This window comes from Cloeon dipterum, chromosome X (genome assembly GCF_949628265.1).
Source record: "Cloeon dipterum chromosome X, ieCloDipt1.1, whole genome shotgun sequence".
In the NCBI taxonomy this organism is placed as follows: Eukaryota; Metazoa; Arthropoda; class Insecta; order Ephemeroptera; family Baetidae; genus Cloeon; species Cloeon dipterum.
Window position 1 is genome coordinate 7,780,967 of NC_088790.1, and position 14,168 is coordinate 7,795,134.

General features: G+C 43.8%; 1 protein-coding gene across 2 annotated transcripts in view; it reads right to left on the reverse strand.

Moving 5' to 3' along the window:
• Nucleotides 1-14,168, reverse strand: part of kon (chondroitin sulfate proteoglycan 4-like protein) — a 30,332-nt gene that overhangs the window by 2,858 nt on the left and 13,306 nt on the right. For both annotated transcript variants that reach the window (XM_065492916.1, XM_065492915.1), the window contains exons 2-15: nucleotides 12,592-12,755; nucleotides 11,705-11,847; nucleotides 10,951-11,256; nucleotides 8,278-8,674; nucleotides 6,319-6,972; nucleotides 5,816-6,125; nucleotides 5,307-5,554; nucleotides 4,648-4,955; nucleotides 2,864-3,561; nucleotides 2,272-2,798; nucleotides 1,686-2,216; nucleotides 1,426-1,624; nucleotides 1,031-1,186; nucleotides 381-802 (exon numbers count right to left, since the gene is read on the reverse strand). In XM_065492916.1, the coding sequence (XP_065348988.1) occupies nucleotides 381-802; nucleotides 1,031-1,186; nucleotides 1,426-1,624; nucleotides 1,686-2,216; nucleotides 2,272-2,798; nucleotides 2,864-3,561; nucleotides 4,648-4,955; nucleotides 5,307-5,554; nucleotides 5,816-6,125; nucleotides 6,319-6,972; nucleotides 8,278-8,674; nucleotides 10,951-11,256; nucleotides 11,705-11,847; nucleotides 12,592-12,755 (5,063 nt within the window). The remainder of the gene's footprint in view (nucleotides 1-380; nucleotides 803-1,030; nucleotides 1,187-1,425; nucleotides 1,625-1,685; nucleotides 2,217-2,271; nucleotides 2,799-2,863; nucleotides 3,562-4,647; nucleotides 4,956-5,306; nucleotides 5,555-5,815; nucleotides 6,126-6,318; nucleotides 6,973-8,277; nucleotides 8,675-10,950; nucleotides 11,257-11,704; nucleotides 11,848-12,591; nucleotides 12,756-14,168) is intronic.

The following is a 14,168-nucleotide window of genomic DNA, read 5'->3' on the forward strand; positions in this document are numbered from 1 at the left end:
TCTCCAATAAATTTAAGTCTTGCAATATTATGAGAAACGTGCATGCATTTTGATATTTCTTTAATTATTATTTAATGGATTTTAATAATGGATGATTTTTATGATTTCATCTTAAAAATCTTCGAAAAACCCATCTTTAAAGAAACTCATGACTAAAATCTGTTTAAAAAATTTAATTAACTAATTCCCAAAAAATATAATTATTAAAGAATAATATTTTCTCGTGTTAAACGCTTTACTTGTACACTTTATGATATAATGCAATCCAACAATAATGGATACAAAAATATGCATTTTTCTTTGACGCAATGAATTAGGATTAATTTCAAATAAATTTAAAAATGTCCTGAATGTAGAAAAAAATTATAAGTTTTTTTTACCTGGGCAGAGAGATGGTCTGCGAAATCGGTCGACACGTCAAACACGAAGGAGTCGTTTGCAGCAAGCTCGGTGAAGGCTTTGGTGTGCTCATACCAAACTTTGCTTTCGTTGACATCTCGCTGCGAGAAAGACGTCGCCTCCTTGGACAACCCTTTTGACGTCTCGACGATTATTTTTCCGAGGGCGGGCGGAGATTTGATTGTGTAAGTGATATGGCGGGGCGAGGGATTCGGATCTGATGTGTGAGCGAGGAGGTGCTTCGGGTTGATCGACTGGCGCATCATTGGGAAGACGTGCAGACGTTCGTTGTGAACCAGTGTCAGGGAGAGCTTCCTCACAGTCACATTGACCGAGTAGTGCTCGGGGTCAGCGTTGATGCCGTCGGTCAGGGACACTTGGAAGCCGATGTTCTCGACTCCTCCTGCAACGCAATAAAATGCCGCAATACGTAAAACTCTCAAGCTTTCTCATTCAAATATTAATCCGACCTCACTCAGCAGGATTAACGAGATTAAATCCAGTGTATAGTTATATAAACTCTTGAAATAAATTCCAGGATTGGTTTAATAACATGTATAATGAAGTCGGATGATAACTTAAAACACAGGCGCAATGTGTGCGGTGAGAAGTTAAATTCCAAGAGTCTTACCCGTGTGCACGAAGAGAACGTGCTTAGCCAGAAGTTGCGCTTGCGAAAACCGCTCAATGGGGTTCCTTGGTGCATGGCGCAAGGAGAGAAATCCACCTCGCGGAGCTGAAACCACAAATGTGATATTCTCGACGGGAGAGTCGACGTCCACAGCACCTGCACCAGACAGCAGTTATGCAAATATCAATTTTCAATTAAGCGCCTTGGGTATATAATCTCCATTTGCATAATTACATTTGCAGTGCGCTTGCTCATTCTTAGAATATGCACCGCTCTTTTCATAAAATATGCAAATTGGGAACCACAAATTAAATAACTTTTTAAACTATATGCAGTGCGGCTTATTGCTTTGACCGATACAATTTAATTTGATCAAATTTAGAATTAATTTATACCCAGTTGTTCGTGTCTGATGGCAACAATCGCGCCTTCATAGAGCTCAAGCCCGGTGTTGTTAACAAGTTTTGGTTTTTCATCGTCCAATGGCTGCACAGTGAGTTTGATTATGGCGGGTAAAGAGTCTTTGTCGGTTCCAGCAGCTCGAGCGACCACAGTAAATTGGTCATCCAGCTTTTCAGATCCGTTGTGTTGATACTGAGGAAGTAGAATTAAAAATATAATTGCGCTTTAAGATTTATATCAAATCGCGCTTTACCAAAATTTGTCCCGATTCAAGCTGCTTGCTACTAAATTTTTTAACATTCATCGATTTTCCTCCTTCCTTCGCTAACACGAGTTGACCAGCTTTAGGCAGTTTCGTTACTTTGAATTCATTAATTTTGTTAACATAGTAATCAGTAAGAATGGCAATGTTTGATTTGGACAAGGCTACAATTCCTCCTTCGACGACACTCAGCTCACTGCCTTGAACGTAAATGTGTTTTGGCACAACCACAATTCTGAGCCACAGTCCCTGCGTCGACCAAATTCCATTGGTCACGTCGAGCACGATGCGATCTTGCGTGGCATTTGACGACGCCTGAACATAGTGCAGTCTTCCCGAGTCGATCAGCGTCTGATCAAATATATTAATTTCGACGTTGGCATTTTGAGTTGAGAAAATCGATTCTTCCGTCGACAGGCTGGATGGCGTAATGCTTAATGGTTCAACCTCCAGGTAACCAAATTTCGGCTGCTCAGTTATTATGAACGTGACATCTGAGGCGGGTATTTGATTATGCTCGACCTGAATTTAGAATAAATATTACATAATTGAACATTTAAAAAAATTAAATACCAACCTTTAAGACAGATGATCCCAGTACAACACTTGTTGACTCCTCCACGTGCAGAGTTTTGTTTGCGGAAAAAACGAGAGGCTCCCAGTAGACAGCCGGATAAATCTTGAACTCGAACCTGCCCTCCGCGTAAGCCTGTTCTTTTGCCTCCACCCTGAATCTGAAATGATCCTTTAGCGCTTTGCCACCGTCGTGCTTGTAGACGACGTTTCCCTGCTCAATGTTGAGCTGGGTGAAGGTCTTGGACTCCTCTCCGTCGACCTCGAGCAGGCCGTGGCTAGGCGACTCCTGCACGGTGTATTTGATGTCCTCAAGTTTAGCATTCACGTTCGTCTCGACGCTCAAGTTCGCCGCATTTAAAGGAACAGCCACCGCTTTCTGAACCACCAGACCGCTATTGTTTGCAATCTCAATAAACGGCGCCGAGGCACGAAATTCCAGCTCGCCAACAGTGTCAGAGTCGCCATCGTTTATGTGCAGCGTGACTTTGCCATACTCCTCGCTGCCGTCGTGACGAAAAAGAATTCGGCCTGTAATGAAAGCAAATAGTTTATCCTGACTGGTTTCTTTTGAATTTATTAAATTGTTAAAATACCTGCATCCAAATCGGCCTGGGTAAATTGATAGACTGGTGATTTCGGCTCCGCGACCGAATAAAGGCCGCCGTGCGGTATTCCCCTGCGCTGGTAAAAAATATCTTCCGGCTTTGTGTCAATATCCAAATCCTCATAGCGCAAATCATTTCCGGTGAGAAGCCGCTCTCCTCCCTTCACCACCCTGAACACCCGGTCGATCGTCCGCATGGGTTTATTGTCGTTCTTCAACACTATATTAAAGTGCATGGTCCCCAAATACTGGAAGTCGGGTGCGTAGGCTATAAAATGAAACGAGTCCTTCCTCGTCTCAGAGTCGTCGTGGGTGTAGATGACCCGCTCGGCGGCGAGCTCGCGCGAGTCGAAATGCGTCGCGTTGCGGCGGCTCAGAACCGAACTCGCGTTCTTCAGCACGTCAATTCGCCCGTGGCGCGGTACTCGCGTCAAATTGTAGGACATGAACGAGATGCGCACCATAGCCAGGTTCAGATGGCTCAAAGAGATGATCACCTGGCCGCCCTCTTCAACCTCCAGAGGCTCCAGGGTCACCCTCAGCGGATCCGATGTCGGACCTGGGATGTGGACGAGCGAGAAAACGTCTAAGTCTGAACGCGGCTCGCCGTCGTTAACGGATTTTGAAGCAATGCGGAAGGAAAATTCGTCGTGGATGCGAGAGTAAGCTCTTCGCTTCAAAGCATATCTAAAATAAATATTTCAATTCAATTATTAATTGATATTACAATAGCTAATTAATATGAATGGAAGGCTTATAAGTCAAAAAATTATAAAAATAAAATAATATTGCACGCTCTCGTACCGTACAGCAGCTGTTTCGGCCCTGCAGCCTCATCAGCAGTACTTTACCTCCAAAACAAAATTCATAGCTACAGAGAATTTTGAATCAGCAATCATTGAAAACGTCCGCCTACACTCCTTTCAGAGCGCAAACAAAAAGAGAAACCAGCAACTAAATTGACAACCCACAACTCGAATCTTTCTGTGATAGAAATCCCGCTTATTTAAATTAAAGTTAATGTGTTTATTGAGCCATATATGTTCATGATAATTCAAGCGTCAAAATAAACTGAAGCAACTTAAATCAATGGTTTTTTAATTAACGTGGTACCTTTGAAAGCGTTAAAAATAATTCACACACAAAATTTGGATTTGCAGTTCCAATAGTTATGAACATAAGTTTTAATCATACAATTGAAGCCGATTTGAATATTTGTTAAACTGCCAAAACCACCTAGCTATTGGCTTAGAAATCTTGCAGATTTTGCTTTCGATTCGTAAATGAGTTCATTTTTACTGCTTAAAAATGATTTTATCGGTAGATTTATCATTTAAAAATAATTTTTAAAATAGTGATTAAAATGCGATTTGCAGACCAATTTAGCCTCTTTAATTACGTTCTAGTATTAAAATAGTGCTACTATGCGTGAAATTTATAATATCACTCCTCAAATTTTGGAACAATTCTGATCACTTTTGATCGCATGCAACAGGTATGCAAATTCTAAACAATGGCCAGAAAATTAATAAATCTATGGTCGAAATTATTCGATTTAAATCATTTAGGCATGTTATTCTTGTTTATTCTTGCTCTAGTCAAATACAATTAAAATTAAAAGATTATACAAAGCAAGAAAAGGCGAACAATAATAGCGAAAAAAAATATTCCAACCTTACAATCTTAAAATAAAATCCAGACATCTAATATTTATTCATGCATCAAGTTTCAGCAAAAAATACTGGGATATATGATTGTAAAAGAGGTTCTTACCTTATCTTTTCATTATTGATGTCTTGCTGAGTGAAGGTGCCTTTGTCCTGAATATACACTTCAGAATTATTTTCACTGAGAATGAGGTGGCCAAATTTAGTTGTGTGAACAACGTGATATACGAGGTCCTCGCTGCGGGAGGACTTTGGCACGGTGTCGTAGAGCAAGTGGGTTGACCGGATGGTGCCTTCTTGCACCCCATCGAGAGTGATTTCCTCAATATGCACGCAGTCAAGGCGCAACTCGACAAAGATAATTCGGAAGTCATAGGTGGTTGAGCTCTTTGTGTTTCCAGCAGATGCCCGAAACTGGGGAATAAAAGGAGCACGGAGCAAGAGTTATTAAGTGAATTCATTGTCAAAGTTTTTATCTTGAAGAAAAACAAAGTTAATATAACAAAAGAGATACAGAGCCAGCTCAACTATGTGCAACACACGGAGGAGAAGAAAAAACGCAACAGTAAATCACATAATTTTTTTGCTCGGCAGAAAGAGTTACAGATTGTGTGCAAGCCTGGCCCAGAGGCAAGGTATACATTTTAACAAAATGTCGATAAAACACAACCATTTATCATACCGATATGATTTAGAGGCGAAAATGCTTGCAACACAAAAAGAAAGACGTGTGTGCCTAATGGAGTGTAAATACTGCTTGCTAACCTTAAATTCGTCGTGCGTAGGGTTGGCCGACGTGTGCTGGTATCTGATTTGCTCCCGTGCTAACTGCGAGCTGGTAAAGTGCTGAACCGCTTGCCACTCGCCGTTTCGCAGACGCTTGAGCACACCAAACTGGGGGGCCGTTACAATCTCAAATTTGATCTCGATTGACTCGGGGTCGTCGGCGTTCGTTACGAAGGCGAGGTTTTTCGGCATGATCAATGTTGACGAGTTGTGCGTCATCACCAAACCTGCACGCACATTTTTAACACACATAAATAACACAAAAATTGCGAAAGAGGGGAAAAAATGTTTGTTTGGGAGTAAAATTTCATTTTGCCAAAACAGAAATGGGATAAATGTTGTCACAAGGGTGTATTAGTTTCATTTTTATGCTTTTGTCTTGTATTTCAATCAATATAGTATCTCAGAGGGAAAATAATTAGAGAGGTATCGCATTTCACCGGTGGAAATATGAAACACTGGTGCGTGGGACGAGAGGAAAAGTTCACCTGTATTGTTGACAAGTCGAAGTTGCAGGGCGAACGCAACAACGCTGAGGACGGCAACCGGGCTGGTTAAAATGCCATCAGAGACCTGGAGAGCGACGCGACAGGAGCCTGCGTCGCCAGTGTGTACAAACAAAACATTGCCCTCGTCCACGTCCTTTTGTGAAAAATTGACGATCGCTTGGCCCGGGCTGCGCTTCAGTTCGATGTGAGATTGGCTATTTATATTGACCACTGTGTACACAAGCTCTGCGCTCGGCGTGTCTGGGTCTACGGCTTGCAGCAAGTCGGACGGGATCACCTTTTTTGTTTCCTAAAAATATAACCGAAGGGCGACGCTTTCAGTTGCAAATTTATGAGGGCCGCTTTGGGAAATTATTGCTCGGCGTAGCGGCAAAAAGTCTAGCGTGTGCTATACATGTACACCGGAATAAAACAAAAGTGGGAGCGAATTATGCTCGGCACTTTGGGACAGTGATAAAATGTACGGATTTGGTGGTGCTAACCTGCGCCAGTTTCAGCACTTTGCCTGATGGAATGGCCAGCACGGGCCGGTCGTTGACAGCAGTGATGTTAACGGGCAGAACAAATCTGTGTCTGCCTTGCAAATAGCCGGGCAGCGTGTAGCCCGCGCCGGGGTTTAACTCCAGCTCGAGCTCGATCAGATCGAGGTGGTTTTCGTTGCCGTCGTGCACGTATCGCACCTTGTCCTTGCTCAAGTCCAAGAGGGTGAAAACCTGCGTCTCGCCTCTGGGGCGGGTCTGCTCGACTTGCACCGAGCCATGCTTGGGCTCGACCACAACTCGGAAGATAACGCCCGAATCGCGTACCCCGAACTTAGGGTAATCGAGCACCACGTCGAGATTGGCAGGGGTGAGCAGGGCGTGCTCTCCCTCGTTGACGCTCAAAGTGTTGAGCGACACGATTTCCAGGTCAACGGGAAGCGAGCCTTTGGTGAAAATTTTGTATCCAGACACGTAGTCCGGCTTGACGCACAACGGCTGCTCGCACTCGCAGCGAAACGAGTCCACGCCGTGCTGATAGCAGCGGGCGCCCGGCACGCACGGCTCTTCCTTGGCGCACGGGAAGTCCCAAACACAGTCGGGCAGGATGCCCAGCGTTACCTTCGCCTCTGGGATGCCGATCTTTTTGCCATCAATCTGAAACAGGAGATGGGTTTCGTCTTGATGATTGCCGCCAAAAAGCGCCTTTGATATTTCTCCCAGGACGCCGTGCCGCGCGCGTAAACGCCCGACAAGAGGCGCTCGGGGAATACTACTTGCGTTTTGATTTCGCACGCTATCGCTCCCGCTCCCCTCGGCACGTGGGAAAGAGAATTTTATCTCCGCGCGAGATGATTTAATAATTCATTTCTATCGCCTCGGGACTAAGTGAATTTTTTCCTCCACCCTCCTGGCTTATTTCAGCAGAATTTTTCATGCTGTCAAAATCTTTGAATACTTGAAGGTACTCCAGGACGTTTATTATAGAAAGTAAGCTCCAGGAAAATGAAAATACCTAAAAATAAATTAAAAACAGGAAAATCATGTTTGTGTTTTTTTACCGGATGTGAGAGGGAGTTAACAATCATGTTAACGCTACCCTGCTGAGGTGTTATTTCCATCAGAAAAAAAACCACAGATAAATTCCTGATTTAATCGTGTTTTTTGCGTTTTATGCAACCAGTGAAAAGTTGCCACTTAATATGTTTATAATTTAGTAACTGGCAATGGGCAAGCAAAATTTTCATTAACTTCCTGAAACGCCGCAAAAATTGGTGTTTGTTTGTGTATTTCTTTTTGTTCCGATTTAATATTTAAATTGTTAGACTCATTTACAGTTGATCTTCTGCTTTCCATCAGCATGAGAGCAAACACGCTAAATGAAAACTAGAATTTTGTATCATTTACTTAAATATTCCTGTTATTTGTTTTAAGCCCATCAAAATAAGTGTTTCTATTCAATCCCACTACTGTCAGTTGCTATTTTAAAATTTATTTTTGATTAATTGCATTACTATTCCGTTTAATTCTCCATGATGTGTTGATATTCTGAAAAGGCTGGAAATGATTACTGACAAAAATCGCAAAAAAAAAAACTAGATGTCCAGTGTATTTTTAGCAAAAATTCGTTTTACTGCCAAATGCTATGAAAAAAATAGCTGTTAACATCAGAGGTTTAATCATGATCATTATAATTAGAAAGGTCTAATGTTTTGGTTGCGGTTTCCAATTTCAGTTCGACCTACATGCAGAGCTGTTTACACAGTCAATTTCAAACAAAGTGAATTAACTCAATGATGCGGTGCTGATTACAAAGAAGTCTGATTGATTCGCCGCTGTCGGGCGGCGCGCAATCACGCAAATTGCGAAAGTTTACGATTGGGACGCGGCGAGAGCAAAAGTGTGCGCAACTTAATATTCTAATTACAGCGCGCGGGGAGTGAGAAACAAACATTTAATTACCTCGATGTTCCTCATGCATCCCTTGAGACTCTCCTCGGCCGCCCTGAAGCTCTGAGCGAGCGCGCGGGCTCTTTTGTTGATTTCCACGCCGCCCAAGTAGACGCTGTCCCCGAGATCCAAGTACTGCTTGCCGCTGAGGCTGAGCCGCATCGACGCCGTCTTGCCGTCGACGCTGATCTCCAAGTAAGTGGGGTTGAAGTGGATGACCACGCGGTGCCACCTGCCATCAGAGACGCTCGAGTCGCTGCGCAGCTCGGCCGGGCCGTCGCCTTTGTCCAGCAGCAGGCGCAATTTTCCGCCCTCCAGCTCGACGCCCATGTAATCGGAGCGCGAGGTGAGGCCCGTGTTGTACAGAATGATGCCCCGCTTCGAGCCGGTCTTTAGATCAAACTGCCACCTGCAATGCACAGGGTTTGAATATCGAGCCCGGCCAGGCAAGACACGATTTTAACAGTGACTGCCAGCCTGCGACTAATGAATCCATTGAATGGGAAACAATCGGCACCGCCATAAAGCCGGCCGGCCATTGAAAGCACCGTGTCAGCAGCATTGCGAAATAATAAAAAGCGGTGCGCAAAGGGACGAGTGCATTCAATTAAAACGAACAGTATAAAAAGTCAATTTGTGAAATTTACACAGTAGATTAGATGGACAGTAATATTTTATATCGACGCCCGTTGGAGAGAGAGAATGGTTCGCTCGCTCACTCGCTCGCTGTTTTTCAGCACACAGCGCCGAGCGAACGCATCGGAGCAAAATGATTTTGCCGCTTTATTTGATCGGTTTCCTATATGAATCGAATAGCTCGCTACATCAGATAATGGCGTTTGGTGTGTCATCACCGAAGATAAAAGAATCGGAGGAAAAAACTGCAGCAGCAGCGTGTCTGTCCAATCGGAATTCCCGGCTCGCTCCTATGCTCTTACAATGCGGTGTGCAACTCGATTTAATACTATATATGGCGCGCGCCTCCCGCCCGCCAACCATTCTATACGGCAAATTCATGCGTGAAACCGCACGCGATCATTCGATTAGCTCGACCGCGTTTAAAATCTGCAGCTTGGAATAATACAATTCCGTCCCGCCGGCGTAACTTTAATTTGTATTTTTCGCTGACATGAAACACGTCGACAGAGTGACGCGCGCGTTGTGACTTTTTGTGTGCGCTCTCTCGCGTAAATTTTGATGGGACGCGCGCGCTTACACACACATATATGAAAAAAGCGAGCCTACTTTTTAAACTCAATAACTAGGCTGCCACTCGGCGTGCGGGAGGGTGTCAACTTTTAAATTGCACCGAAAACACGACAGTTAAGAACAATATTTCACATTAAGGCAGCGTGCAACGACAAGTCGTCGGGGTGACAAACTTAAATATTAAAAATGGCTGCTCCGTGTATTTGAAATCAGCTAGGATGGACGGCACGTGAAAATTTAAAAATAAAAAATTAACTCGTACGCTCACGTGCTGGACAGCAACTAATTTGACCCCTTCATAGCTGTCAAAAAATCAAAGTTACAGAGAATTTTGCCTCGGAAGCCGTGGAAAATGACTGACTGCACTCATCGTCCGTAGCAGAGAACAAGTGACGAACTCTATGAATGTCACCAATCACCCTCTCCGCACCAGATTTTGTTTAATGTTTATTGTTCACGAATTACTAAAGTACAGTAAAAATAATATATCATCAATTAAAAAACATGAACAGTGAAGCATATTCATCCCCTGAATTGAAAGGAAAATTTTAAGAGAAAGAATTCAGCCCAGTCGTTGAGGAGAACAATTGACAAATTGTAACGTTGTAATTTCCCTAATTAGCTTTACATTTTGAGATTTGAGAACGTCTGAGAATCTTTTCTTCAGCTGTTTACCGATGTATTTATTTTAAAATATGTGTTTTCTCGCTAGTACAGTTCTCCCTTTCTTGCTTTGAAATCTTTTTATTTGATAGAAGCAAATTAATATTAAAGCGACGTAAAAAAAATTAAATCTCAAGATGAAGTGAGATATTTTCCCAAAATTTTACGACAAGGAAATTAAAAAGACTTAAAACTCTCTTGAGATGTTTAATATCATATTAATTTCATCAACCAAAAGATGTTAGCAAGAGCAAAATCTCTGAATGGGAATGCATATTGAAAAAATCAATTTCGGCCTGTTTTAAAGCCAACATCACGCAATAATTTTAGAAAAATTTGAAACGTTCTTTTGTGTGTCACAAAATTAGACGATTGACTATATTTTTTAAAAGCTCCCGATTGTCTTGAGACGACTAATCAGTGTGAAACATGCAATTCTAATTGTGAGTCATTTGTACCATACTTGCATAACTCATCGAAAACCATAAAAGTTGGCTAAATATCCGTGATTCTTTTAATTTTTAAGCGTCTCTGGCCATTTATTGACTTTCAGACTCTAAAACGTTTTCTGCGAGAAAATGAAGCCTTTTTAATTAGACCCTTTCCCGGCGGGAATGCTATTTTCGTCTCAATAAAAACGTGTTTATTAGGCTACAAAAGATGCATAAAACTGTAAAAACCATCCCAATCGAATAAATTGCTCCATCAACCAGTCTGAAAATAAAAAAGTCAACAATTTTCCGAGAAAAATCGTTTTAATTTCACAGCCCTACAAATAAGTGTTATTTTGGTTTCGAAAATTAATTTTCTTACCTGGCGCCCGTTCGCGTGATGGAGTTGGGCAGCGCGACGAATGCACCCTCCTCGACGAAGCTGATGTCGCGCTCGTGGCCCGCGTTGAACTCTTCAGCGCACGACCACGTGACGCCGTGCACGTCGACATTGCCGACGCGTTCGCGCGCCCTCGCCAGCACGTTGATGTCGTTATACTGCACGTCGGCCATGCAGCCGCGCAAGTTGTCCAGGTGGCCGAGGAAGAGCTCTGAGAAGTCGCCCTGGCCGCCGACGAACAGCCCGTAGTGGATGTTTAGCTCGTAGAAGCGGCCTGGCAGCTCCTCCCTGCGCGCGATTGCATGAATAAAATATGCAATTGCCTGCATATTTCAGGCCGTGTAATGAGGCGAAATTATTTATTGCCGGCCGGCCGGCCAGCCAGCAGGAGCTGGCGGGCAGCCGGTGCTGAAGGTTAAAAATGTGTGCAAATTAATTTTATTCAGGCCCCTTTTTCATAATAGAGGCCATTTAGCGGCGTTGCCGGCGGGTCGCGATATTATTAACTTTGCCTTGGCTCGCTCCATCCACACGGCTGGAGGAACACCATTTTCCACTTTTTATTCATAACACATCCGCTCATATAAAGCAACTGCACAAGGAGAAAGAGAGAGAGAGAGAGTGCAGAGCGGGTAAAAGGGGACGCCGGCCACAGCGCCGCTGTGCTTTTGGGGTGAGACTGGCTCAGCGACTGTGTAAATTTATATTAAGAAGGACATTAAGCATGTTTGCAAACCTGGTCACGTGGATCATATCCACCTGGACGGTCATGTCGGCGTCTTTTCTTGTTATGAACACCTCGTGCCACGACAAATCATCGAGCCGCAGCCCCTTCGCCAACTTAATTTCCGACTCGCCGGCTCCCAAGTTCACGTGCACCTATTCAATCCGAACTTCCATTACTTCTCGAAGCAGGGGAGGCGGCGGCGGAATAGATGACATAAATTTTTAATCAAAATTCTTTCCGCATAACTTTGTGTGTGTTCTGAGAAAGAGATCGTGCAATTTTTATGAGTTCGCGATGATGGAGCGAAATTAAATTTCTCTTGATTAAACTTGCCATCCTTCGACTTTATTATTATTCCCAACATTTACTTTGTGCTGTGTGCGCAAAGATGCCTCGCTTATAGAAATAAACTGCGCGAATTATGCATATACGCTCACAAAGGGAGCAAAATTAAAGCATTTTTAATAACAAACGATCCCGTCGAAATTCAGAGCTCCGCGCGTCGATTTCGCGCACGATAGAGCTGGCGACCGCAACCGCACAATATCAACAAACAAATTTAGTACTTGCCAAATACTCGTTTCATGAAAATTCAAAACGCGCCCGAGATCAATATGGTGTGTACTGCAGTCGGCCGAGCGAAGCATTCATAGGCAAATTCTAGACGCAGCTGTTGCACAGGCTGCATACTTTACAACGTTCGGTTTTAATATACCGGATTCCTTAGCTCCACCGCAGCACGATGAAATAAAAAAATGTAATCAGTGCAAAAATGTGAATGCTATCGGTCTTTCTCAGAATTAATCTCGCCGAAGGGTATGAAAGAATTTTGTCACACGATGATCAAAAGGAGCAAACGTTGTTGGAAAAACAGTGAACAAAAAAAAAACACCCACCTTTAATCTTCCAGACTCGAGCCGGACGAGGAAGTAGTCGGTTCGTCCCGCGGCTAAGAAGAGTAGGGCGTCCGGTCGCTTGGTCCTGAAGCGGAGCACCAGCTCGGTGGTGCTGCGCGAGTCCTGCAGAGGCACCGAAATGTAGCTGCTGCCGAAAAACGAGGCTGAAACACACGGCCAGAATTCGTCAACGCCATGCATTTTTCAGCGATAAAGGCGTCACAGCGACACAACAATAAATATAAAGCGGGCCCCTCGCTCAAACTGCCCCCAAATGAATTTAAGTTTAGAGCGCCCGCAAACAAAAACGCACAGACACGAATTCTTTTTAATGCCCTAAGCTCGGGGCTGGCCGGGTTGAATTTTTAGTCTGTTTTGCTAATATTTTGAGCCCTTTTTTATGCCTCATTTTGTCAACATGACCCAATTAAATATTTGTGCACGCAGACTCTGTTCCAGCGCGCAGTGGCAGCGGCGGCGGCGGTGGCGGTGGCAGCGCCCCGCTGGGTTCTTTATGCGCGGAAAAAGCAGTGTGGCGTTGCACACTTGGCAACACGACCGGCTTAGAGGCATGCGGAGACATAATTGGAATAATCTGACAACGAAAACGACATTTTGGCTACATTAAAAAAAGAAAGCAAGCAGCAAGACGCTGTAGGACGTAAAGCTTCATTCAGCACCGTCGCCGCCGCCAACAACGACACACGACGCTGCTCGTGCGCGCTGAAAAGAAAGAATCGAACGCTGCTAAATTTGAAATGCGCTAATCTTGGGCGATGCATCTGCACTCGAAAGAGGCTGAATCATCAGTTTGCCAAAGAAGGTGCTCGAGGCTCTTAAACCCTCGCGACATGCTTTGTGACGAATATCACCCTCCGTCGAGCACCGAGTCGCGCGCCGCGCACCGCGTCTGCCTGCTATACATACATACCCTCTTGCTCTCCTTTCACTTCCTTAATTGGACATTGCTTGTGCAAGTGGGAACGAGCAAGAGGAGCGAGCGAGCGACAGAGACACACACACAGGCTAAATTTAATCACTTTAGTAGAAATAATCATGTCGTTATGTGTCACATAAGAAGTGTCTCGTCGCACTTTTATTCTTTGAGAAGAAAAATAGCAGAATGTGTTCCACGGGACGTTCCTATTTTATCAACTCGCCGGGGGAGCAGTCTGAAGCTGCCCTGATTGTGCGCCTTTCGCAAATTAACGGCGACTTTGCAGCATTGACTTTTTGATCACAGTTGAAAGCAATAACGAACTTTTTCATGTGCCTAATGAAAACGGCAGTCGAGCGGACGAGTTCCTCGAAGAGACATTGGATTTTCATTTTAATCTTTAGCCCAGAATAGCAAGTTACTATTCAATAGGCTTTTAAAAAAGATAATGAGGTTCTCCTTGAGCTTTTTTCGACACTGATAAGGCAGCGATTTACGGTTGAAAGGGGACAATCAATTCGTTCGAAGTGTTGCACGTCGTACCCATTTAAAATGCATCGATAATCAGCATATATGAGTTTTATCTAGCGTTAAAGCGTTGTATAACTCTGAAGTGATCTTGAATGGTGTTGTGTGTCGA